A 26158-nucleotide genomic window follows, 5' to 3' on the forward strand; every position below is an offset into this window, starting at 1 on the left:
CTAAATGAACAGATTAGCTTTTTAAAAAAAATATTTCTTCTTTATTGACTTTAGAGAGAGAAGAAGGGAAAGGGAGAGAGAGAGATAAAAACATCGATGAACGAGAACATCAACTCGCTGCCCCCTGCATGCCCCCCACTGGGGATTTTTGGCCCACAACCTGGGCACGTGCCCTGACTGGGAATTGAACTGGCGACCTCTTGGTGCGTGGGTTGACGCTTAACCACTGAGCCACACATCAACCGGGCAACAGATTAGCTTTTTGTTTTGTTTTTTTAAACTAAGTTTTTGATAGTAAAATCTGTCACACAGGAAGCTGGGTTAGGTGTTTGGTAGAAGACATTCATTCATACAATTCTTCAGAAAAAGTATACAAGTTAATTTTTTAATAAAATACATAGTTTTACTTAGAAAATGTGATGATGCTTATTGATATAGTCACTGGGAGGCAGTTGTGACTTGATCACAGTAAATACATTCTAGGTCAAACTCTTAAGTGTAGATTGGTGGGATCATGATGTGAATACAGTAAAAATGGTTGCTGAGAGGCCAGGGTGGAGCTGTGAATTTGATGTGAACCATCATGGTGGCTGGTCTGAGGACATGAAGGACACTGTTCAGGGAGGGAACATTTCGGAATCTAGGCTGTCAGTATGGGAGGCAACCTGAGGAAGTGCTCTGAAATCAGGTGCAGGGACCGTGCAAGCGGGGTCCTTCCCAGCATGCCTCTTCCTGTGTAGGGCAGTGAAGGTCTCTGTCAAGATGCCCCTTGTTCCCACCTCAGGAGCACAGCACTGCTGTTGAACACTGTTACATGCTTATTGGCCATTTAGAGATCTTATTACTTTGTAAAATACCTGTTCAGGCAATTCTTTAATTGAGTAGTTTGACTATTGACTTGTAGAACTTCTTTAAATATCCTGGATATAAATCCTTTGTCAGGTACATGCATTGCAAATATTTGCTGTCATTCTATAGGTCCCCTTTTCACTTTTTAAATGTTTTTATTTTTTTTGTCACCCTAGGTTATTTTTTTTTTTTTCATTGATTTTTAGAGAGAGTGGAAGGGAGGAAGGAAGAAGAGGAAGGGGAGAATAGAGAGAGAGAAGCATCGATGTGAGAGAGACACATCGATTGGTTGCCTCCTGCACAACCCTGACCAGGGCTAGGGATCAAACCTGCAACCTAGGTACGTGCCCTTGACCAGAAATGAACCCGTGACTCTTTGGTCCACGGGCGGATGCTCTAAACTGCTGAGCCAAACTGACCAGGGCCTAAAACCCTTTTTTTAAACAGAGAAGTTAAAGAACTATATCTACTCTTCTGCAGTTTGCTTTTTTCACTTAGCGATTCCTTAGATTTTAATCACTCTCATTGTTAGAGATTTTCTCATTCTTCTTTACAGCTGCATAGCAGCCAGTATTTAATATCAATCTTGGCCGGAGGTTCAGAGCAAATATTAAACTTGAATTCTTGTGCTGCAGTTATTTCTGGGCTTTGCTGGGCCAGCTTCCTTTATGCCGTCCACAGTGGATCATGTGTAATTCAGGATAGTCTGTGACCCTGGTAAGATGTGAGCCATTCTTATGGGAGGGTGGTGATAGAAAATGTTTCCCTCGCCCTGGCCAGTTTGGCTCAGCGGTTAGAGTGTCGGCCCGTGGACCAGAGAGCCCCAAGTTCAACTCCTGCTAAGGGCATGTGCCTCGGCCTCAGTTGGGGTCATGCGGGTTTCTCTCACATCGATGTTTCTCTGTGTCTCTCCCTTCCCATCCTGCTATATCCGAAAATAAATGCAAAAATGTCCTCAGGTGAGGATAAAAACAAAAAAAAAACTTTAAAAAATAATAAAAGAAAGAAAAAAAAATGTTTCCCTCTTCCATGCCTCAGTGTTTTGGACTCAGACTCCAGAGCATTAACATGTTTGAAAAATAGAAAAAAAGAAAGTATTCAGCATGATCACTGTTTCCTTTGCCAACATTTATACTCCCTTCATTTAATGGATTTTGTCTTTAATTCCCCTTTATCTGTGTCTCATGTGAAGTAGTGTGCTAACCAGTGTGTCCTACAGCTTGTAATAAGTGTCTGTCACGCTTTCATTCAGTCTTTCCCTCTAAAACAGGTCGCCCGGGAGAGTGGCCCACCCCACATGAAGAGCTTTGTGACCAGGGTGTCTGTTGGGGAGTTTGTGGGGGAAGGTGAAGGGAAGAGCAAGAAGATTTCAAAGAAAAATGCTGCTATAGCTGTTCTTGAGGAGCTGAGGAAGTTACCACCCCTGCCTACAGTTGAGCGGGTGAAGCCCCGAATCAAAAAGAAAACAAAACCCATAGTCAGGGTAAGAATCTTTCTGAATATCCTGTTTTCATTGCCCCAGGACAGTTGGGGAGCTAGGAAGGCTGGCTGCTGACTAGTGGAAGGGGAGGGAGCTAGCGCACATACCAGGCCTGGGACCCTTTACAGGAGCCACCTTGGTAGTTCTTTTGGGAGTCCCATGTCAGGCAGGTAAGGACACTGAGCTGGGTTCAGTGGAGGCACCTGCAGGCATGCACACATCTGTGGATGTGGGTGTCCTCAGAGCCCTGTGATCACAAGGGCAGTCAGTACCCACCCACAGGGAGAGCAATGAACCAAGTTTCCTCTACCCTGTGGACTGCTGCACTGTTCCATCGTGAAGGAGATTTGTGGGAGGAAAGCTGGCCCAGGGGCAGGTGTAGGAGCAAGACATCTCCCTGTACACCTTGTTTTAGAGTTTTGAGTCATGCATGTGCCCTGACTGGAGTCAAACCAGGACCTCTCAGTTCATGGGATGACACTCAGTCCACTGAGCCACACCCGTCGGGTTGGGAACTCATCTAGCAATACAGAGTTTAGGGAAATTTTAGGAATAGTGTTCTCTTTTTTTACCTTTTCATTAATTGTGATATGTTGAAATTGTTAAAAAGCAGCTTGCCTACTCATAATGAAATGTTGATGTTGGTTTTCTAAGACCTTAAAATCACTTTAGGACAATAATAGAAAATCATTAAGCATCTTTCAATTTTAAAAAAGTTAGAAAAGCAGATTAATTCTTAGCCATTAGATCAATATAAAAGTAACTCTTGTTGTGTCCTGATCTCTGAATTGACAAGGTCCTTTCTGTGACTAACATGGCACATGGTTTCTGCAATAATTGTCCCTCAGGTACAGAGTGGCCCAGAGCATGGCCAGGTGATCAACCCAGTTAGCAGACTGGCCCAGATCCAGCAGGCAAAAAAGGACAAGGAGCCGGAGTACATGCTTCTCACAGAGCGAGGTGCCCCGCGCCGCAGGGAGTTTGTGATGCAGGTGGGTCAGTGTGGCTTGTGGAGGGCCCTTCTCTGACCTTGTCCTTCTCAGACCCTGAAGAGATCCCCTTGGTCCAGTGGACTGTTCCTGCCATCAGCACTCTCCGTATTAAGACCATGTTGCTTGCAGGAATTTGGTGCCTTTAAGCTTTATTCCTATATGCACCACATGTGCGCTGCTTGCAGGTAGGCGCTTGGACACAGTGAGTCGGTTTTGAAGAGCGCTGGAGTAGTGAATTATTTTATTTTTTACATCTACCTGAAGGTTTATATTTTCAGAAGGTAAATTTTATAAGTTATATCAAACAATCTCTTCTTGCTCCTCCTAATCCTTCTATAGAATTTGGAGTCCAGATTGCTCTTCCTTAGAGTGCAGTGGCACTTCAGATTAGTACAGAGGGTTTCTTCTTGTATTTAGCTTATTAAACAGATCGTTACATGGGCAGCTTAATTTGTGATTTGCATTTAATAGTGTTGTCAAGTGAAAATCAGGATACTTAACTCTTCTGTAGCAATTTACAACTTAAAGCACCATCACTTAACCTGGTGTGTTCCACCTACCCAGTCAGAAGGCGAGAAGAGTAATGATTGATCCATTCTACAAGAAGAAACCAGCTTGCTGAGAGGGTCAGTAGTTAACTTGCCCAAGGTCAAATGGCTTGTAGATGGCTATTTGAGGTTCAACCTAGACCCTTCTTCACCGGCCAGGGAAGGTTTTCTTGACTCAGTTTTGTGACATGGGGCATCTGGATTTGGTCAGACCAGCTTACAAGGGGATTGTGGCTTCGGGTGTCCTGGAATATTTTTACTTCCAGCTCTTAGGAGAGGGTAGCATGGTGGAGGGATGTGTGTGTGGAGATCTACACACAACTAAATAGTAGATTTAGTTGTTCATATGAAAAACAGTACAATAATTAATAAATAATAATACAAAAATAAACTTTCTTGCTCACAACTCTAAACCTTTTATCCCACCCTGTATATACATACACAGATGTTTTATAAATTTCACTGAAGAAAGGATGTTTACAAATAATATATTACATATGTGTAGTACTCTATTGTAAATTTCATACCTTGTTAACTTCAGTGTGACCATCAGTGACAATAGAATTATAAACTCAGACTGTGGATAAATGCTTGTACTGTCCAGGCTGCTCATGTCACTGACAAATGAGTGTAGTTCCAGCATGAGTATTGGTTGGTATTTTTGTTCATGTTAACGAATGAGATGAAAGGAAAACAACAAAGACAATGTGGAAACTTCTCTTATTTGTAAACGATATGAGTGACTTTTTTGTTCAATCAGATAATAATTTTGGCATTTCATAGAAGAATTTTCAGTTTTTGTACTAAAGTGTCATGGCTGAGACTTTACACACATTTAAGCTTAATTTTCATTATTAACCTTTTCTCCATCACTTAAGTCTAGAAGATTCAACAAAACTTAATTCTTGCTCTCTGTAGTATTTGCAGATTTCAGTACCATGAAATCCCAATCATGGCTGTTTCCATGCCTGGTTATGGAGTCAAGAAGCAATGAGCAGCAACATATAATTATATAACATTTCCACCATACAAATACAACAGATGTGCCCTGACCAGTGTGGCTCAGTTGGTTGGGCGTTGTCTGTGCACCAAAAAGTTGTCAGTTCAATTCCCATTTAGGACACATATCTAGGTTGCCAGCTTGATCCTCAGTAGGGGGCATGCAGGAGACAGCTGATAGATGTTGCACGCTCACATCGATGTTTCTTTCCCTCCCTCTCCCATGCCCTCTTTCTAAAAATCAATAAGAATATTTAAATGCAACTGATGTAAAGAACTTCGAAAGCATAGATAACTGCAAAATGTAGTCAAATTAAGAAATGATAAATCTTAAGTATTCAAAGTGTTTATAGATTAAACAGTACACTAGATATGTACTGTATGTAGGAAAGGTTAAAACAGGGAGTCATTTGGGAGTCTGGAATGGATTAATTCAATTTGCTTTCTTTTTTTTTTTTAATGTTTTTATTGAATTTATTTAGAGAAAACGGGAGAGAGATAGAAACATTGATGTGAGAAAGAAATATAGATAGGCTGCCTCCTGCACAGCCCCCCCCCCTCCCGGGGTGGGGTGGGGATCAAGCCCACAATCGGGCATATACCCTAACCAGGAATTGAACTGGGACCTCTCAGTCCATGGGATGATGCTTACTCCACTGAGCCACACTGGCCAGGCCAATTTGCATTCTTTCTAATGGGAACAAAAATGATTCGGTTTTTGAACAGACTTCAGAACAAGTTTGAGAATTGAGGTTCCATTGAATTTATTTAAGTATAAGCTTATATAATACACTTTGATAATGACTGTCTTTAACAACAAGTTCTCCCAATTCTTGCATATTTACCAGTCTGCTTGCAAAGGCTGGTGCAGGCTGGCTCCCTCACGTCACTGGTAAGCTGTCTGGCTTCTATTGCTGGAGTCTTTGGCTAGGACATCAATTCCTGACTGTTCTTTATTCTGAAGGTTTAAGCACTGATATGAATCCTGCTGTTTTTATGCAGGTGAAGGTGGGAAACCATACCGCAGAGGGAACGGGCACCAACAAGAAGGTGGCCAAACGCAATGCAGCCGAGAATATGCTGGAGATTCTTGGTTTCAAAGTCCCGCAGGCTCAGCCCACCAAACCAGCCCTCAAATCAGAGGAGAAGGTGACTGCTTGGGGCTCTGTGTCTTTGCTCTCTTTGTCCTTCTCCCCTCATGTCACCTCCAGGGCCAAGCTTCAGGGCAAGGCTTCATCCTGGCTATAAAGCAGCCCTGCCGATCAACGTCTTCTCCATCTGGACCTTTATAATGTGGTCAGAAGGGGAATCACATGTCCATGGCCAGAGGAATGGCTCTGGGTCAAGTTATTATTGTTTCAGTATCTTTGTGGTCTAGGATGCCTCACTGGAGGGCAGCCTGCTCCTCTCTGTTAGAAGGGTAATTGGGCTTGAAATTAATGAATAAGTGATTCCATCATTTGCGTTCTTAGAATGAGGCCTGCATAAAAGATGAATCAACTTTGGCTCTCGTGATTTGTGGAGCAGACTTTGGTTTTTCTGGGACACTTAATGTGATTTTAGAGATGGCCAAATCCACAGTTTAGACTTGAGATTTCTTTTTTCTTTATAAATTTAACACTAGGTAAAAATAATGCCACATTGAACATTTAACTTCTGCCAAGAGTTAAGCAGTACCCCCAATAAAAGCCTTGACTGGCCCTGTCTCCAATGACTGAATGAATGCTCCTGTCAGGATAAACTTGAAAAATCCAGTACTGATTCATTCCCCTCTGCCAGTTGTGTCAGCCCAGCACCTGCTGGGCACATAATGAGTGGGACCCCAGACACTCATCAGAGAATCTGCATAGATCCTGGACTTGGCTTTTGGGTTTTTCATTCCAAAATCTTATTAGAGCATTCATAGGCATCCTTACCTTCTCAGAATGGAGACCCTGTATTGGACAAAATTTTTATCTAGTAACATTTCCTCCTAAGTTTATCACCTGTGGAAATGTCACCTTATATCTTAATTGGATAGTAGCTCCAAGAAATAATTGTTTAGCTTCAGTCGAAAAGCGTCTTTCCTCACCATGGGCTCTACCAATCTAGTATCCTCAGGCTCCTTCTGATTTAATGTTCCCCTCTCTTCCTGTGAGTACAGGCGGAGGCTCAGCACTCAGTCCAGTGCGCTGCGCTGTTAGATGCTCTGGAGACAGGCTGGGTGGGTGGGTGGGGCTGTGCGCTGGGAGAGCAGAGGCTTCGCCTTGGGGCTCACTGAGCAGCAGAAGCAAACCCAGTGGTCAGGCTTTGGGAGGAGGGCTTTCTGCTGAGCGACTCCTCAGATTTCAAAAGCATAAAAACCATAAAAACCAAAGACTAATGCTGATTAGCGTTCATAGTTTTTTAGCTAGCAGGAACTAATTTTTCAACAGTTTGATTTATATTCATAGTTTTTTTTTTTTTTTTAAGACACCTATAAAGAAACCAGGGGATGGAAGAAAAGTAACCTTTTTTGAACCTGGCTCTGGGGATGAAAATGGGACTAGTAAGTGTGCCGTTAATATTGTCTCAATCTGAATGTGATTCTGGGATTTGCATGGTTCCTGGTAAGAGCCGGTGCCCAGTGAACGAATTATGATGTGTTCAGCTCTGCCTCATCTCTATGGCAGTGTGCGTGCTGAGGGTGGGTTGGAATGGGGTGTGTGATGTCTTTCCAGGCAGGCAGCGTAGTGTGTGTGCACTCGCATTGATTTGTCTGTGTCCCTCCCTAGGCAATAAAGAGGACGAGTTTAGGATGCCTTATCTTAGTCATCAGCAGCTGCCTGCTGGGATTCTTCCCATGGTGCCTGAGGTTGCCCAGGCTGTAGGAGTCAGTCAAGGTCATCACACCAAAGATTCTACCCGGGCAGCTCCGAATCCTGCCAAGGCCACAGTAACTGCCATGATAGCCCGTGAATTGTTGTATGGGGGCACCTCACCCACAGCCGAGACCATTTTAAAGAATAACATCTCTTCAGGCCACGTACCCCATGGACCTCTCACGAGACCCTCTGAGCAATTGGACTATCTTTCCAGAGTCCAGGGATTCCAGGTAATTGCTAAACCTGAGCTGTGTGGTCTGTCATCTTGTTTCTCTCAGAAAAATAGCTTTGTACCTTGTTCTTTAAATCAAGATTTTTGTCTAGGGGAATGGGTGAGGCAAGCGTGGTTAAAAGAGTCATCCTGGGGAAGGGTAGAGAGTATGGGATGTACTATAAGCCTGTGTGATAAAGAGAAAATCCTTGACCTTTGGTAATAAAATTTTAATTCTCGAAGCCATCTGTAATAACAAAGTCTCTGATCTAGTGGTAGCTATAAATTTAGATTTCAGTGAGAACGCATTCATTGTGCTAGCCCTTTTCCCCTGGTAGGGAAGCACATGGCTTCCTTTCTTCCTTCTCTTACCCTAACCCTAACCCTGCCTTCCTTCCTTTTCTCTCTCTCTCTCTCTCTTTCTTGACAGAACATTGATGTGAGAGAAACACATCAATTGGTTGCCTCCCACACGACCCCGACCAGGGCTGGGGATTGAACTTGTAACCCAGGTATGTGCCCTTGATCAGGAATCAAACCCAAGACCCTTCAGTCCTCAGGCCAACTCTCTAATTGCTGAGTCAAACCTGCCAGGGCAACATAGCTTCTTTCAAACTGGGTGTGTTTTCTTTTCATGTTTTTTATTTTTTTGGAAAGAGAGAGAGACATCGATGAGACAGAAACATTGACGGGCTGCCTCCTGCATGCCCCTACTGGGGATCAAGCCCAAAACCTAGGCATGTGCCCTGACCAGGAGTTGAACCTGCGATCTCTTGGTGCATGGGTCAGTGCTCAACCACCTTGCCACTCCAGCAGGGCCAAACTGGGGTTTTGAGTAGACATCTAGGTTCCTGGAAGATTCTGGAAGCTGTGGTCATGATCTGCCTGCAGCCCCAGGTGCCCCTCCATCTTTTGTGCTGACTAAGCATGTCAGGCTGAGACCAGGGAGAGAGGTGTCATCTTCTTCACTGGGACTGGAGCTGCAGCCTCATGCCCCATGTGCTTCCCTACTCTTGCCTCAGTTTTCTTTTCCCCCGTAGGTTGAATACAAAGACTTCCCCAAAAACAACAAGAACGAATTTGTCTCTCTTATCAATTGCTCCTCTCAGCCACCTCTGATCAGCCACGGTATTGGAAAGGATTTGGAATCCTGCCATGATATGGTATGTTCTCCCACACGGTGGGCCTGGTTCCAACCTATTGCTGGCCTCAGGAAGATAGATAAAGGGGTCTCCAACATACTTTGGAAGTTGATTGTTTTATAGATTTCATATTTCTGAAGACTTTTTTCTTAGTTTATTGGATTGATTTCACATTCTGTTTACGAGAACTCTTCAGCTTTAACCAGCCCTTCCCTTGCTGACCTTGGGTCCTGGAACTCCTCCAGATACTGTTCAGTCTGCCTCTTACCGGAAGCAGGACTTGCAGGCCCAGGTTCTGGCAGCTGCAGAAAGCCCCTTATTTTGGTATTCTGTTAAGGTGAAATTTTTGTAAGAAATATTAAAACCGAAAAGGAATCGATTAATCTACATAAACTTCGGCACATTCACCCGGTGGAATATAATGCGTCAGTCAAATTAATGTCTCCAAAGATAATGTATTTTAACAAGGAAACATCAATTTTTGTTTTAAAGCAAGACATAAAATTTGTACAGTCCAGTTATGATAAGGTTAAAAATACTAGAAGGAAATATATAATAAAAGTAACAGGTGATTTAATGATGTAAATTTTAAATTAAAACTTCAGATATTAAAGAATAAGGTTATTTAGTGGGACCACCTGCTTTGTTGGCTAATAGGAGAATCTCTTCGCTCCTTAATCAGTCTCTTATGCTGTGGTCAGACTTTTCTTTTTATTCTCTGCTAGGCCGCACTGAACATTTTAAAGTTGCTGTCTGAGTTGGACCAACAAAATACAGAGATGCCAAGAACAGGAAATGGACCAATGTCAGTGTGAGTGAGCTGACTTACACGGAGAGGCGGTTCTCTTCCTTGTCTGCATTAAATTCAAACTGCTTAACTCAGCAGTGAAACCCTTGCTTCAGTCACTTCTGTCCCGTTCTCTGGACAGCTTTCCAAGTCTGGGACAGAGAGCGCCACTTTTTTTTTTTGAATAGTTAATACATTCTTATAATTCCAAAGTCAAAATTACTGTCAAAGGTATGCTGTGATGAATAAATAGCGCCCTCATGCAGTCCCCATCCATCTCATTCTTTCTACTCTTACCCACGGGTCACTTTTTTATTAGTTTCTTATGTATGGGTACTTGCTCCTTTTTTATACAAATATAATCATATACTTCTTTATTTTCTTTCTTTCTTCCCAGAGATAGCACACTGTGCACACATTCTTCTCCTTGCCTGTTTCACTTGACAGTGTGTCCTGTGAAAACTTTACTGTGATCCAATTATCATAAGCTGGGACCTGTGCTGTTAGGCTTCTCAGTGTCTGTGACTTTTTTTTAAACATGGTTTTAATTCTCTTATATTTAAAAACTAGTATCACTTTTGTTTTCTTCCTTAAAGGTGTGGAAGGTGCTGAACCCCTTCTGGCCATGAACCATTATAAAATTCCCAACGTATACTGAAAATACTGAAACTGCTTTGAAAATTTGGGATTTCTGATACCTCCAGTGGGCCGAGAGACATGATGGGTAAAGAACTGGAGACAGCAGTGGTGACAGGCGGGAACGCAAGGAGACGGCCGTGGCTGCTCTTACATGTGCTGTGGGGAGGTGGGGCCTGCCAAGCAGCCCTGGTTCAGTTGGGAAACCAGCAGGTCTGTGGCCCGGGCACCTCAGTGCTTGGTTTGGGATTTGTGTTTGTATTTTTTGCTGTGTAAAAGAAGAAAGCAAAAAGCATGACCCCTTCTCAGACTGGCTCACTCAAACACTTTGGGACATATCCTGGACACCCACGCCGGAGAGAGGCCTTAGACCACCGGCCCAGAGCTGAAAGCACCAGAGAAAAATCAGATGCTTCCTACTCAGCGCAAGCTAACCTTTCTAGCGTGCTATGGCCCACTTCCCACGGTCCCCACACCATCACCACTGCTTTCTCTTCCAAAAGAAATACACATTCTTACTTTCATTATTTTCTTTTGATTGAAATGACACTATATAAATTTTCCTTTTGAGTTTCTCAATTGTATCTAGTTACATAGCACAGTTTAGAAACTTTCCTGAGACTAACTTTATCAGTAATCTAACCGGCAAAGATAAATCCATGTGTATATGGTTATAATTTGTATTTTATTGGACTAACCCAGGACCATTTCAGTGATGTAAATTGTGTGCCCTCTGGTTTAGCTGAAACAGTCCTGGACTTCTCAGAAATCTTTATGAAGTTTCCTACAGTTGTATAAATTGGACAGTTTAGGAATTTTAAACTTTCAATGATCATTTGGCTCCTTTGCTATTTCATTTTTGTTAATGCAACAGGACTTAAATGAACTTTGATCTTTGTCTTAAAGGTTATTACAATTGTGTGTATATACATATGGCTCTTGAGGACACATAGCTTTCACAACACTACAGGATATGATCTCCATGTAGTACATATAAAACTGCAGATTGATTTTCCCGAGTGCTTTATACTGTTGATTACATCTCCATGTCGGGCTGAAAAGAATGACCTGTTTATCTCTAAAACTGTATTGCTTTTGATGTGTTACTGTGCACAGAAGTATGTGCGGTAAGGTCCTTCCTGCACATGGTCCAGATGGAAAGCACCATAGCCTTGCGAGTTAAGTACTGCTTCGATCCATTGTTTACGCTGGAAATTTTTCTCCCCATGGAATGTAAGTAAACTTAGTGTTTATCACCAATAAATGGTAATACTAAATTTTTTTTGTTAATTTATTCTCAGATGTCACTACTGCTAGGTTGGGTCTCCTCCCAACCTGCCCCCTATCCTTTTTTTTTTTTAAGGAAAAAGAAAACTTTGTAATGCTTGTGATTCCATTTGGGCAAAATTCTTTAGACCTGAAACAACTTTATATCAAACCATTGATCAATAAACAGCTACTAATGATTTTTTCGGTCCTGTTGAGCAGTAACTAAAGATGTGAGGGCACAGAAGCACGGGGGTGGGGGGAGGAGCGCTACCAGAGGCGTGGGCACCAGGTGAAGGGAGATGCCTCTGTCTGAACCTGATACTGTTACCCAAAGTGACTGGGAGGAGACTTCCTGACACCACGAGTCTCTTCCCCTTCTTGGGTGTTCTCACACCCAGAGGAGTAAAGGGAAGGCATTCCTTTCTAGCTTGGCTGAGGGAGGGCACTGATGGTTTTCTCTCAATTTTAGAAGATGCTCAGAAAGTTGTTCACTGTAAAGCCAGCCTGTGGATTACACTACTGGAACGGAAAGTGCTCAGGTTATGGAAAACACACCGAGGAGTAGAGGGGATTCAGCACTGCAGGCATCAAGGCAGTAAAAGGAAAAGGTTCTTCCCTCCCCCTAGTCCTAGGTGCAGCCTGTTCTCCAAGGAATCCTGCCCCCCTCCCCCTTTTAATCCTCACCCAAGGACATTTTTGTTTTATCTTCAAAGTAAGAGGGAGGGAGGGAGAGAAACATTGACGTGAGAGAGAGACATTGATTGGTTGCCTCCTGCATGATCCGGACCAGGGCCAGGGACTAACCGTAACCGAGGTACATGCCCTTGACCAGAATCAGACCAACTCTTTGGTCCAAGGGCTGACCCTGTAACTGCTGAGTCAAACCCTCCAGGGCCCTGATTCCTTTTAGTAACAGCATTTAGAAACAAAGATCTGGGTGCTTGCAGCACTCATTGCTACTGGGGTGGTGTTTCTGGGATTTCTGAGCAGACAGCTGGTAAATATGTATGTGTAGTGTACATGTGTCTATGTACTCCTGTTTGTTTGTATATAAAAGCCATGCATTCATACTGATACCTCAAGCAGTTCTGGGTTCTTCCCAACCTTCCCTTTCTGTTTTTAGTACTCTTCCAGCATAGAGATTGTAGCCAATCTCCCAGCCCTGGCAACTTCCTCTTCCATTTGTCACCTACCATGTCTGCCCTGTGTTCTTAGGTGTCTGTGTTGAAGGCTCAATGCCTCACAGTATGCACACTGGTGATAAGACAGAACAGTCTTAGAAGTAATTCACAACTTCTAGTTGCTATTTCCAATTGGGCCTCGTTGACACCACTCAAAAAGGGCAAAGTGTCCACTTAATATCAGGGATGTTAGGATTTCCGGGTTCCTTTGATAATAGGTTTTTCTAAGGTGATACCATCTCTGGCTGCTTTGGAAAGATGTCCAGATTAGACATCCTTGAGTTAAATTATTTGTCAAGCACTTAAGCACTTCTGCATGGGCAGGGAGGAGTGGTGGTGGTTTGTTCCTGAAAGCAGCAGTTGGAATTTGTCACTGTATAGAATACACATGTGAAACTATAATTTTTAAAACACCATAGTCTAATCAGACTGTACTTTACATGGCATCCCAAAATATGAAATTTTGGAAATTTGTACTTATTTGCTTAATATATGCTGAGCAACTCATGTTTAATATTTAAACTTTTTTAAAGAATGGTTTTTTTTTTTGGTTTTTTTTTTTGAGGGAGCTAGAAAGAAAGAAACATCAGTGGGCTGCCTCTTGCATGCCCCCTTGAGGGAATGGAGCCCACAATATCCCTTGGTGCTATGTCTCCCAGTCCTGAGAGTAGCCTTACATAGTAGGTGTCTTGGGAAGCCCAGTGGCACAGTCTCCCTGGTCACCAGAGCCTGGTGCTCCAGGGCACTCCTTTGTGTAGATTATGTGAACCTTACTGTTGCAGTTGAGCCTTGATTGCTATTGGCACTTCAGTGGGTGGGACTGACCCTCTGGCTGACTAGCTGTTAACGTGAGGTTGATCCCAGGGAGGGGAAGTTTGCTTTAGTGGGGCTCTGGTGCCAGCCAAGTTCAACCTTCAGGGGTGTCATCTGTGGAGCTGGTTAGGTGGTGGTATGATCTGGCCTGAAGCCAGCCACCAGGCATGTTGGTTTTGGAGTGTCTTAGGAGGGGCTCCAGTGTAGGCCAAAGTCTGCTGCTGTTTGTGCTCGACTTGGGCTTCCTGGTGGGAGCTACAAAAGGATCTGCAGTTGGTTCCACTGGTCCCATGCTTGGAGGCTCTGGAGAGAGGCTATGCTGCAAGCTGAGGCCACCTGATGGGAGTTACTGCACAAGTTGAGACTGGTCGCCACTTGTGCCAGGCTTGGGGCCATTTAGCCAGAGGTTCAGGGTACTATGAGGCTAGCAGCTCCTTGTTTGGGGTTGTTGGGATTCAGAGATTTTACTCAAATCCATAGCACCCATGGAGGAAGGCCACTTTCATGGGAAAGTTGCTGGAAGTGGCTTGGGCGTTCTAGTTGGGTGGGGTCTCAGGGCAACAGGCGAGGTTCAGCGTAGATCAGTGTTAGCTTAATGGAGAGCTCAGGTGGGTGCCAGCCTGAGCCTGCCAACAAAGGAGCAGTAGTGGTGTCTGCCTTTGCTTCCATCCCCAGCTGTCCTGACCCTCCAACCCTCACCTTTAAGCTCAATTCAGTTCCTCGTCATAGGCCGCTAGAGCTTTTCAAGCTGGAGACAGGTGTGGGGCTGGCATCGTTCCTCTGGGGGGGACCCCTCTGCAGCCAAGACATTCCTCCTGATTTTTTTTTCTTTTTATAATGTTTTTATTGATTTTTTTTAAAGAGAAGAAGGGAGAGAGCGAGAAACATCAATTAGCTGCCTCCTATACACATCCCCCACTGGGGGATCGAGCCCACAACCTGGGCAGGTGCCCTGACCAGGAATCAAACTGACACCTCTCAGTCCATAGGATGACACTCAATCCACTGAGCCACACTGCTGGTCTCTGCCCCTCCTACCAGTCTCATCCTGGTTTCTTCTTCGTATCCTTAGTAAGAGGATTTTTGTTCATCTAGTCTTCAGGTGGTGGTTCTATATAATTTAACTGAATATGGTTGTGGGAGGAGGCAAGCATGGTGTTTACCTACTTCACCATTTTGACTACAAATCCTCCTTGGAAAGGTGACTGCCCAGGGTGCTCAGCAGGTACCATCTCAGGGACGTCTTCCCTCATTCTGTCCTGAGATCTGCAGTCACCACGAAGGATGCTCTGCGTAGGGTTGGCACCAGTCTAACTTCGGACCTGAGGCGTGGGGCTGTCCAGCTCTTAGGACATAAACTGGCTCTGTCTGGGAATGGCAGGACCTGGTAGGTCCTGAACTCCCTTCTTCCCCTGCAGACCCACTTGGAGACAGGTCAGGATGTCTTCTCAGCTGATGTTTGCTGCAGAAACCCAGGTTCCTGGGAACAGCAATAATTTTTCTCTCCAGATGCAGAAAGGTTGACTCTAGCTGCAAGATGAACAGTTTCCTGGTGCAAGGTAAATAAACCTCTTCTCTTGTTTTGTTTATCCAGTTGGTTGTCTTTTACATGAAGTCAGAAGCCTTTCCCTTGACCTGTCATGGCTTTTTTGATGTGCTTCTACACTACCAAGTTTCTCACATCACCCGGTTCATAAGGAAGGGAAGCCAGAAATAGGTGAATGAATTCATATAGTTCATGGCTTTTTCCCATCATACATGAGCTTTTTAACAACAGCTTTACCACTTATGCAGCAACCCCAAAGAAGGGTGTAAATGTTCCCTTGTAAAAAGGTAAGTAATCTGAGTGAATTACTTAAAAAGAAAAATTTAAAGAAATTCTTCATTATAAATATCAGAGAGCACCAAAAACCTGTCTTTAAGCGGTTCTTAGATACATTACGCTTAGGACTTTTTATTGCTGATTACAGATTTAAAACTGAAATGCGTACTTCTTGGCAAATCACAAGTGATTTCTTTACTTACATTGCCAATAAAAGCTTAAGGAGAAACAGACAAAAATACAAATTGGTATCAGCCTCAAAACAAAAGGATTCAGTTAACAGAAAAGTCTCCACAGTGTCAAATTTTTTAAATTAGCCAAACTGCAAATGCTCAACTCAAATCTATGGTAAGCTATTAATACTTGTCCCTTGAAGCTGCAAACTGGAAAAGCCATCCAATTATATTTGTGATCACAAAAACCACCTAATTTAGTCAAGGTTCATAGTAAAGCAACATTTAATATTTCTTACAAGATGGAATTTGTGACAAGTTCAAAAGGAAAACTTGCTTTGTTTTTATGCAGCTGTGCTCAGAAGTCTCCCAGCTTTCTTCAGACCATCCTGGGCTTCATTAGTCAAATCATAGTTCAAAGCAGTGTCACACTGGCCGCCTGAAGGTACCCTTGGAGATACTGGAGCGCTTCTGCATTGAGGCTGGTGCTTACCATTGATGGAACCTACGAGAGTCAGGAAACCGGCTGTTGGAGATGCTACTATATCAACACAAACCCCATCTCCTCACGAGAGCTTCCACAGGTCTGGAAAGGAATTCCCAACTAACTCAACTACTTTTATGCCTTAAAAAATGAATCGGGCCCTGGCCAGTTTGGCTCAGCGGTTAGAGCGTCGGCCTGCAGTCCGGAGAGACCCGGGTTCGGTTCCCGCTAAGGGCACGTACCTCGGTTGCCGTTTGACCCCGGCCCTGGTTGGTCGTGCGGGTGGCAGCCACTCGATGTGTCCCTTTCACATCGATGTTTCTCTCTCTCTCTCTCCCTCCCACTCTATCTGTACAAAAAAAAAAAAAAGTCTAAAAAGTGCACCCATAAGGAATTACTATTGCTCACTATGGTAGAGGCAGTGTGGTTATTATATTTTTTAATCTATATGGGTGAGATGACATGCTGCCTAAGGCTTACTGTAAAATCCTCTAAAAAATTTTTTTTAAAAGAAATGCATGAAACAAGATTGGCAGATTATTACTGAAGGTCAGCATGTGAAGGTTCGTTGTGCTATTTCTACATTATTTTTGTTTACATAAAACAATGAAAATAATATATACATTTATCTTAAGGATCTGTAAAAGGTGATGGCTACTGGAACAATACAGCCATTATTAAGTTTACTCTATATTCTGTTATTTAATTTCTGAGTATGCTGTGGTTAAAGCATCAGCCCATGGACCAAAGGCTCATATAGGAGGCAGCAATCGATGCATCTGTCTCCTCCCTCCCTTCCACTTTAACAAAAAACATAAATGCCTGTTTGATAGGGAAACAAAATACATTTCTTTTTTTAATCCTTACCCAAGAATATTTTCCCATTTATTTTCAGACAGAGTGGGAGAGAAACATCCATGTGGCAGAGACATCAATTGGTTGCCTCCCACCAGGGCCAGGGCCGAACCTCAACTCTTTGGTCTGTAGGCCGACGCTCTAACCGCTGAGCCAAACCAGTCAGGGCTCAATTTGAGAGGAAGGGAGAAACATCAATCTGTTGCCTCATATGAATTTCGGCCAGGACAGAAATACATTTCTAGTTAAAAGGTTTTAAACCCTGATTTACTCCTAAAATTACTCAAAATATTTTTGTAGCCCACCCTGCCGATGTGGCTCAGTGGATTGAGAGGTCTGGGTTCGATTCCCAGTCAGGGCATGTGCCAGGGGTGGGGGAGAGGGGCGGCAGGAGACAGCCAATCGATGTTTCTATCCCCCCCCCCAAAAAAAATCAATAGAAACATTTAAAATATATATAAAGAAAAATAAGCCTCGACTACAATGGGAAGTCATTTGAATATACTGACCAATAATAACAGGCAGCAGAACAACTACTCTTAGACCTTCCGATAAAGGTCTTCATTAATCATGGTCTCTGACGACAAAGATACTTACCCTTCCTGGACAGGCAGTAGACAATTTGTGAAGTGACTGTGCCAAGTGAATCTTGGGGTTGGCCACCATTTGACCTACAGGATCATGTTCTTTTTTCCCAGCAAATGCCAACTGTGAGAAGGCAGTCTGGTATCCTGGTGTATCTTCTATGTCAATGAAATGTTCTTCATCTGGGATGGAATCATCTTCAGGTAACTCAAAAAGGCCAATCAGGGACTGCAGTAAAGGAGTCCTGGATTGGAAGAAAGAAAGACAAAAGATTTAAGTATTAAACAGCATTTCCTTAGAAACGTGTATCATAGACACAGTCTTAAGAATAGTACAGGACCAATGAAATTAAGATGGACATTAGTGCTCATGCCTATCCAGAAACCATTTCTCAATTCTTTTAGCCACAGCACCCCAATTTCTCTTTTGAAAACTATTCCATCCCCAGAGTCTCAAGCAGGCTTTGTGACCCGGGCCTGGCCATTTAGAAGGCTATGTGGCTCATGCCAAATGAAAGACATTCAATGCTATAAGGTAGGAGAAATAATCCTCATCAGATCACTTTATGAAAGGGCTGGCTGAGTAAAACCATCATAAGAAAAGGAGAGGCAAGAGGTCAGAAAATCTCAGTCTGCACGACATTGAGCACAAGCATGTAAGATCTTCTCTTACCCTGTTCAGTTTCTCAAGACTGAAGCCAGTTTACTTGGGCACCTATCATTAAACAGTCTTAGAGATTCCTCGAGAACAGGGACTTTTACTAGACTCTCAAGAGGTTCATGAGCCCTGGCCGGTTTGGCTCAGCGGTTAGAGCGACGGCCCGCAGACCAGATAGGCCTGGGTTCAGTTCCCGCTAAGGGCACGTACCTTATTTGCTGTTTGTTCCCGGCCCCTGTCGTGTGGGTGGCAACCAGTCACTGTTTCTCTCTCTCTCTTCCTCCCTCTCTCCCTCCAACTGTACCTGAAGATGAATGCAAAAATGTCCTCCGGTGAAAATACAAAATTTAAAAAAAGAGGTTCATGAATTACCTCCCCCTGCAAAAAGTTAAGAATCCGGAAACAAGATCCACAGACCATGTCTTGGATCTGATGGTTGCTAGTGGAGAAGCCAAACTCGGAACCCAGTTCTCTTGGCCCTCAAGAGTAAGCTGGATTGATTTTGCAGTCATAGGAAAAAGCTGTAATTTCCAAGAACTTTAGAATGGAGTACTTGCCATAGCTTGGTATACTCAGTGTCCATCATTGGGGGACATTCTGTTAGTAATTTGGTTATGCCGACCGCACAAATCTTTTTCTCTACATTTCCAGATACTTTCTGAATTTCAGGAATAATTATTTTTTCCAAAACCATTCCAAACATTCTGTTAATCAAAACAAAATAAACCCAGTCAATATTAAATTAGATTACCACTCTAAGTAGAGAGATGTCATCTATACTCAGTGACTCCCTACAAATGTAATTATTACAAAATAACAAGGTTACACTGAATGGGAGAAACTTAGAGATAACAAAACATTAAACCTGTGGCCAATTGCTGTCATCTTTTGTGAACACTAAAGGCTATGCCCAATATTTAGAGCCAATTTTGGGTCTTGTATGTTGTTTTTCTTTTTAATTACCCAGGAAGTCTTTTAAAAAAACTTACCCCCTTTTTCTAAGAGCAAGAAGAAGAATGAAAAAAAAGTATACACCACCAAGTCTAGTTTTAACATTTTTGGACTATAAACTTCGCAACTTCCTATGCCTACATGTCTACAACTGTGTAAAGGTTAATGGCTGTAGTAAAATATGATTTAGCCAATCATTCTTTGTTGTTGCAAACATCCTACAAATTTTCCATGATTCTAAAAAATGTCTCAGATTATATATACATTAATAAGTTCTAGCCTGGCTCAGTGGCTGAGCATCGACCCATGCACCAAGAGGTTGCTAGTTCGATTCCCAGTCGGGGCACCTGCCCAGGTTGTGGGCCATGAAGGAGGTGGCCAATTGTTCTCTCTCATCGATGTTTCTCTCTCTCTCTCTCCCCCCCAGCTCTCTCTAAAATCAATAAAGGAAAAAAAAATATTAACCAAGGCTCCTGGAGACAACACGGCCTCACACAGAACACTGGCCGTGGAGAATGCCAGAGGGGGAGTGACTGGGAATTAGGGAAATACTTACAGGGATTTTCTACTTTATGACCCAATACCCTCAAAATATTTTGAAAAACACTGTCACTGCACCGAGAACTATGAAGAAATAGATATGCTTTGGAAAAGTCCAGTTTTTTGTTTTTAAATATAAAATATAGCCCTGGCCAAGCAGCTCAGTTGGTTATAGAGAATCATCCCAATACACCAAGGTTGTGGGTTTGATCCCTGGTGAGGGCACATATAAAGAATCAACCAATGAATGCATGGATAAGTGGAACAACAAATCAATGCTTCTTTCTCTAAAATTAATAAACTTAAAAGTAAAATGTAATGAATAATAAAAACAAACTCACTTTGGTTGTATTCCATCAAATATTTCTTGAAGTGCCAGCGCCCCGTATTTTATACAATACAAATTAATAAAGACTAAGAAACCTGGTGAAAAGGAGATGCAAAATTATCAATCCAGAGGACTCATTGCACTAAACCAGTAAGTCTGCCACATGAAATATTTGTCATTAAAAAATTACTAACTTTGCCCTGGCCGGGTTTGCTCAGTGGTTAGAACATCAGCCTGCAGACCAAAGAGTCACAGGTTCGATTCTGACCAAGGGCACATACCACAGTTGCAGTTCATCCCCAACCCTGGTTGGGGTCGTGCAGGAGGCAACCAATCAATGTGTCCCTCTCACATCGATGTGTCTCTTTCTCTCCCTTCCCCCCACTCTGAAGATAAATGGAAAAATATTGGGAGAGGATTTTAAAAAGAAAGACTAACTTTGCCCAGCTGGTGTGGCTAGGTTGTTGAGTGTCGACCCGTGCACCAAGAGGTCGTGAGTTTAATTCTCGGTCAGGGCACATGCCCAGGTTGTGGGCCTGATCCCCAGTAAAGAGCATGCAGGAGGCGGCCAGTCGATGTTCTCTCTCATCGATGTTTCTATCTCTCCTCCTTTCCTCTCTCTAAAGTCAATAAAGAAAATAACTTTTTTTAAAAAGCGACTAACTTTGGCACCAATACTTATATGGCTTTACATTTTAACATACAGAATTTCTGCCTTTATAGCACCAGCATAAACAGTCTACACGCAGTCTCTGATTTATATTTATTTATAACATTTCTATTAAAATACCTTGATCTTGATCTTGCCCTGGCCGGTTTGGCTCAGCAGTTAGAGCGTCGGCCTACAGTCCAGAGAGACCCAGGTTCGGTTCCCATAAGGGTGCGTACCTCGGTTGCAGTTTGTCCCCGGCCCTGGTTGGTTGTGCAGGTGGCAGCCACTCGATGTGTCCCTTTCACGTTGATGTTTCTCTATCTCTCTCTTCCTCTCTCTCTCCGAACAAAAATGGAAAAATGTCCTCGGGTGAGGATAAAAAAAAAAAATCTTGATCTTTAAACTTATCAACTAACCTTTGGAACACTATACATATACCCTCGTTAATCAGTTCCAGACCCTACTGCGATAAATGAATTTCCGCGAAGTAGAATTCTTTATTTATATACAGTCGTCTCTTGCCACTTCATGCTTGGATCTTCGCGGCTTCACTTCATAGCAGTTTTCTATCGCAATTTTTTCAAATACTATGCTATACTACATTTGAAAAAAACGTGATAGAGTGAAGTCGCAAAAATCGAAGTGTGAAGTGGCGAAGGACGACTATATATATATATATTTTTATCCTCACCCAAGGACGTTTTTCCATTTTTGTTTTAGATCGAGACGGAGAGAGAGAGAGAGAGAGAGAGAAACATCAACATAAGTGGCTGCCTCCCACACAACCGCAATCAGGGTGGAGGATGAATCGAAACTGAGGTATGTGCCCTTGACCAGAATCGAACCCAAGACTCATTGGTCCACAGGCCAACGCTCTAACTGCCGAGCCAAACCAGCCAGGGCTGGAACACAATATATTTGAAACTGATTTACTGTTTGAAGAATACAAACATCTAACAATATTTTACAGAACTGATAAAAAGTTTGTATCCTTAACGCCTAAGGGTTATAGCTAATTTCATTATTTCTGCAAGAACGCCAAAATGATTTTACTTACTCTTGATAAATTTCGTTGTTTTGGAATTTTGAAGTCTTTGGAATAGTAGAATGAAGATTTGCTTCCTGTACTGGTCAACTGACTCACTAAAGAAATGAATAAAAGCAATATAAATTCAACATTTTTCTGAGTACCTAACAGAATCCTTGACTAATGTACAATGAGGTTTATATGTTGATACTCACGGAGGCATGTGCTCAATTATACTGTTCAGAAGATAAAAACCTTGGTGGTCATTGGCTTTAGATGCAATGAGCTTCTGGAAAACACCTAGTAACCCAGGCTACAACAAAATAAATAACAATCAGTTAAAGAGACATGGACTATTGCAAAAGTTAAACAGGTGATATATCTTGGAAAACAGCACATGCTGTAATCATCTAATTAACACTTCCACTTTAGTCCTTATTTCTGAAGTGTAGACAAAAATAATCCCACATGACCTGGCCAGCTTGGGTCAGTGGTTAGTGTCAGCCCATGGACCAAAGGGTCTCAGGTTCAATTCCCGATCAAAGGCACATAACTGGGTTGCAGGCTTGATCCCCAGCCCTGGTTGGGGTCATGTGGGAGGCAACCCATCTATGTCTGTCTCTCATATCAATGTTTCTCTCCCTCCCTTCCACTCTATCTAAAAATCAATGGAAAAAATATCCTCGGGTGAGGATTAAAAAAAACTAACTAAATAAAAATAATCCCACCACAACAAGCCCTTAAAGTTTAAGTTCTTGAAATTAACCTTATTTGGCTCTTTATTTTCCACCATGGAGGTAACTAACGGATACGTAACTGTAGTAAAATACACATTTCTTACTAATTACTTCCCTTTTTATTAAACTTGTTTTAAGTGAAGGACTTTTTAAAAATCTGAGATCCCTAGTTCCTCTCAGCTACCTTAGAAAATTATAATTACATGAAAATAAATCCGACTCACAATTTTGTCAGCTGCAGCACTTGCTATTGTATTTGAGCCGCGCTCGAGGAAGGCCTGGAGAAGCCTCACCAGAGCAGGGATGTTTCCTGTTCTTTCCCAGAGCACTGGCTGAAGGAGATGAGGAAATAAGGCCATGTAGGAAGATGGGATATCATTTTTGTGTGTTTCCAGAAGCAAAGACATCACTTGAAAGACGTATGGAATAAACTCTGTAGAGGAAAATAAAAACAGCTGTCAGCGCCAGAATCAATGGCTCTGCCACTAAAGGTTCCCATCTGTCAGGAACCCTGCATTTTAAAATCACTTTAATAATTTTATTCAATTAGGAAGAAAACAACCCCCTTTAACTTACCTTGTACATCATTCTGCAAAATTTCAGTAAACACCAGAAACAAAGCCTCTTCAAAATTGACAACAGCAGCAGGGTTGGCTTTGCATGTTATTCTTATGGATAAACATATTGCTTCAAACATGTAGTGATTAAAGTGAGGTTTGCTTGGGTTCTGAAATTTTTAAAAAAGGCTGATTATTCTAATAATCCAAGTGACTACATTCAGTGTCATTTAAAATAAAACACACCTAATCTTTCCAAAACACGTTCAAAGAAATGCCATCTAACACTGACTTTAAAATTTAGAAAACAAAACAATACTTGCTAATACCTGTTTGTTTGGACTTGTTTTTTGTAGTGAGCAAAAGTCCACTAAAACGTACTTCAGAGTCACAGGGAGGTGACAGCGCTGCCCCGACTGCCCATGCTGCAGGGGCCTGTCCCCGAGCTGTGCTCTCCCAGGGCCGCCAGTGTGAACAGCAGTGCAGGAGACGAGCAGGGCGTGCAAGTCCTGCTCTGCACTGGCCTTGTGTGGGCCCTTGATGAACCTCCACCTGCACAGGTTGTGATGTCTGTGTCTAAAGTGATAACCCTTCATATCAGCACTTTTCCTGGAAGGCTACTACATAAAGCTGATGAACTCAGAAGATGAGTGTGTAAAGGGTGGGGGCAGGGACATACCATGGATGGGACCCTGCTTCACTTACTGAGATTCCCAAGGCCCAACGTAGTACAAGACCCTTACCCACCAGACTTCAGTGGAAAAATAACCACTTTTCTCCAAAATCGCTCTAATACTTCCTATGAATTTATCTCCTTTTTCATAGGGGTATTAAAAATAAGAATCTAAAAAGCAATTCTGTCAGCTTTAAAATTATTTCGTATGTTCTAAAACTTAGAATTAATATTAAAATATGAATCAAAATATCTGTAAAACTTCTAATCAAAGGAGGAATGAATACAGCCTCTTTTGTGTCCACCTGGTACAAAGCCTACTTTCCTAAGATTTCAGATGATCTGTACTTTCTAAATTTTCTTAAATGGAACGTTACTTTTTAAATGAGAATAAAAGCGTTTTCAAGTTTCTGCGCCTATACTTAAAGATGAGTGCTGCCATGTCTCCAGTCTAATGTCACCCCCACACTTTCAGAAACGCACATGAACTGATGGGTCAAGAAGAATTTAAAGACCTTTTCGTAATCCTGACCTAGTGCCAGGGAATCCTGACATTCAAACAGTTTAGAGCTTAAAGTTAAAAGGCAACTAACTGTACTTTCAGAAGTGGTTCTATTACCTTACTAACAGCTAATAGCTTCTGGGTAAGCTGAGTGATGAGAGTAGGGATGTAAGGGATTATGGCTTCTTGTAGGAGAGAAAAACTTCTCATGATAGCTGTAAAATATAAAAACAGCAAAAACAAATAGTTTAAACTTCAGAACAAAACACTGATTGGGGGATTCATCAACTGAAATTTTTAGACCCTTAAATAACCCCCAAATCTCTAGATTTAAAATCTATAAATTTCCCTTCCTTTTAAAATTAGGCCAAGGACTGGAAACAAAAGTTAGCTGGGAAATACTGAGTATTTCCAGAGGGCATAAGGCTTAAAGAATTAAAAAAGGAACAATAAAAAAAAAAAATGAAGTGTCCTGGCTGGTTTCGCTCAATGGTTAGAACATTGGCCTCGAACCAAAGGTTTGTGGGTTTAATTCCTGGTCAAGGGCACATCACTGGGTTGCAGGTTCGATCCCCAGCCTGATGGGGGTTGTGCAGGAGGTATCCAATTGATGTCAATGTTTCTCTCTCTCCGTCCCTTCCACTATCTTAAAAAAAAACAAAAATCAATGGAAAAATATCCTTGGGTGAGAATTTACAAAAAATAAAAATAATAAAGTGACTAAAGAGATAAAGAGGAAGAGGAAGTACTACTATTTTTAATTTCTTTCACTTAGAAATTAGTGGCAGAAAATGTTTAGTCCTAGACTATTGGAAGTATGACTGTAGTGTATCCAGAAACCTAAAGAGAAGGCCACCTGCCCATCCCCTAGGAGCATAAGAAAAATCAAAAAACATTTATAAAGCTATGGAGGGTCCATATTGCAAAAATACGGCTCATTAAAAGATGCCTTGCCCCGGCCGGTTTGGCTCAGCGGTTGAAGCATTGGCCTGCGGTCCCGAGAGACCTGGGTTCGGTTTCCGCTAAGGGCATGTACCTCGATTGCAGTTTGTCCCCGCCCTGGTTAGACTGTGTGGGTGGCAGCCACTTGATGTGTCCCTTTCACGTCGATGTCTCTGTCTCTCTTTCTCTCTCTCTCCCCCCCTCCTACTCTATCTGAACAAAAAAATGAAAAAATGTCCTTGGGTGAGGATAAAAAAAAAAGATACCTAAAAACATTTGACATGGGAGATAAATTCATTCCGCTAAAAATGTACGATAGCCATTTTTGCACAGACAGAACAGATGTTCCCTAAGTAGAGCACCTACTATGTGGGATAGAAAGTTATCCTCTCTTGCCTACTACACATTGCAATGACGTTTCCTCTATCTGAGCCAAAGCCTCGCCCTCCTACTAGCTAACTGCTACCTATCTCTCATCTCAGCTTAGACACCACTTCCTAGAGAAAGCCTGTCTCTGATCTAGGTTAAGAGGGTTAGTGGAAGGATCTGTCTGTGTCTCTACTCTGGGCAGACACACAAGCCTTTCATTCACTCACATAACAGTTACTTACTGAGAAGGTATTACATCCTGAGTACTCTCACATACCCGAGGAACACAGCAACAAAGACCAACAGTCATTACATATCACTGTTAGAAGTATAGTGCTGAAAACATACTTACATACATATAAGCACCTGTACACATGTACACACCCCAGGGGTCCTGACCCAGGATACGCATCATTTTCTTTGAGAAACATTTCCAATGAACCCAACACTGTGCTAGTCTCTTGGGATCCAACAGTGAAGAAGACTATGACTGTCCCTCAAGTGAGAGCTGTCACCAGGACACTCTCCTAATGGAACACCTGGCAGATGGGTAC

The 26158-nt window shown here is 42.5% G+C and overlaps 2 protein-coding genes across 23 annotated transcripts in view; one reads left to right on the forward strand and one right to left on the reverse strand.

Moving 5' to 3' along the window:
* STAU1 (staufen double-stranded RNA binding protein 1) overlaps nucleotides 1-16209 on the forward strand; it is a 53568-nt gene extending 37359 nt beyond the window's left edge. For 12 of the 22 annotated variants that reach the window (XM_036244746.1, XM_036244753.1, XM_036244748.1 and 9 more), the window contains 8 exons: nucleotides 2102-2332; nucleotides 3178-3321; nucleotides 5871-6017; nucleotides 7320-7395; nucleotides 7622-7941; nucleotides 8963-9085; nucleotides 9790-9875; nucleotides 10448-11720. In XM_036244746.1, coding sequence (XP_036100639.1) covers nucleotides 2102-2332; nucleotides 3178-3321; nucleotides 5871-6017; nucleotides 7320-7395; nucleotides 7622-7941; nucleotides 8963-9085; nucleotides 9790-9875; nucleotides 10448-10463 — 1143 coding nt within the window. In that variant the 3' untranslated portion in view covers nucleotides 10464-11720. Of the gene's footprint in view, nucleotides 1-2101; nucleotides 2333-3177; nucleotides 3322-5870; nucleotides 6018-7319; nucleotides 7396-7621; nucleotides 7942-8962; nucleotides 9086-9789; nucleotides 9876-10447; nucleotides 11765-15168; nucleotides 15310-15344; nucleotides 15468-16097 lie in introns of those variants that run through there. The other 10 variants (XR_004957064.1, XR_004957059.1, XR_004957062.1 and 7 more) reach the window with 6 other exon arrangements.
* CSE1L (chromosome segregation 1 like) overlaps nucleotides 16020-26158 on the reverse strand; it is a 42359-nt gene continuing 32220 nt past the window's right edge. The window contains exons 17-25 of the mRNA XM_036244742.1: nucleotides 24411-24508; nucleotides 23138-23288; nucleotides 22786-22994; nucleotides 22040-22137; nucleotides 21855-21940; nucleotides 20159-20240; nucleotides 18884-19030; nucleotides 17682-17913; nucleotides 16020-16250 (exon numbers count right to left, since the gene is read on the reverse strand). Coding sequence (XP_036100635.1) covers nucleotides 16161-16250; nucleotides 17682-17913; nucleotides 18884-19030; nucleotides 20159-20240; nucleotides 21855-21940; nucleotides 22040-22137; nucleotides 22786-22994; nucleotides 23138-23288; nucleotides 24411-24508 — 1193 coding nt within the window. The 3' untranslated portion in view covers nucleotides 16020-16160. The remainder of the gene's footprint in view (nucleotides 16251-17681; nucleotides 17914-18883; nucleotides 19031-20158; nucleotides 20241-21854; nucleotides 21941-22039; nucleotides 22138-22785; nucleotides 22995-23137; nucleotides 23289-24410; nucleotides 24509-26158) is intronic.

Source organism: Molossus molossus, unplaced genomic scaffold (assembly GCF_014108415.1).
Source record: "Molossus molossus isolate mMolMol1 unplaced genomic scaffold, mMolMol1.p scaffold_m16_p_6, whole genome shotgun sequence".
Classification (NCBI taxonomy): Eukaryota; Metazoa; Chordata; class Mammalia; order Chiroptera; family Molossidae; genus Molossus; species Molossus molossus.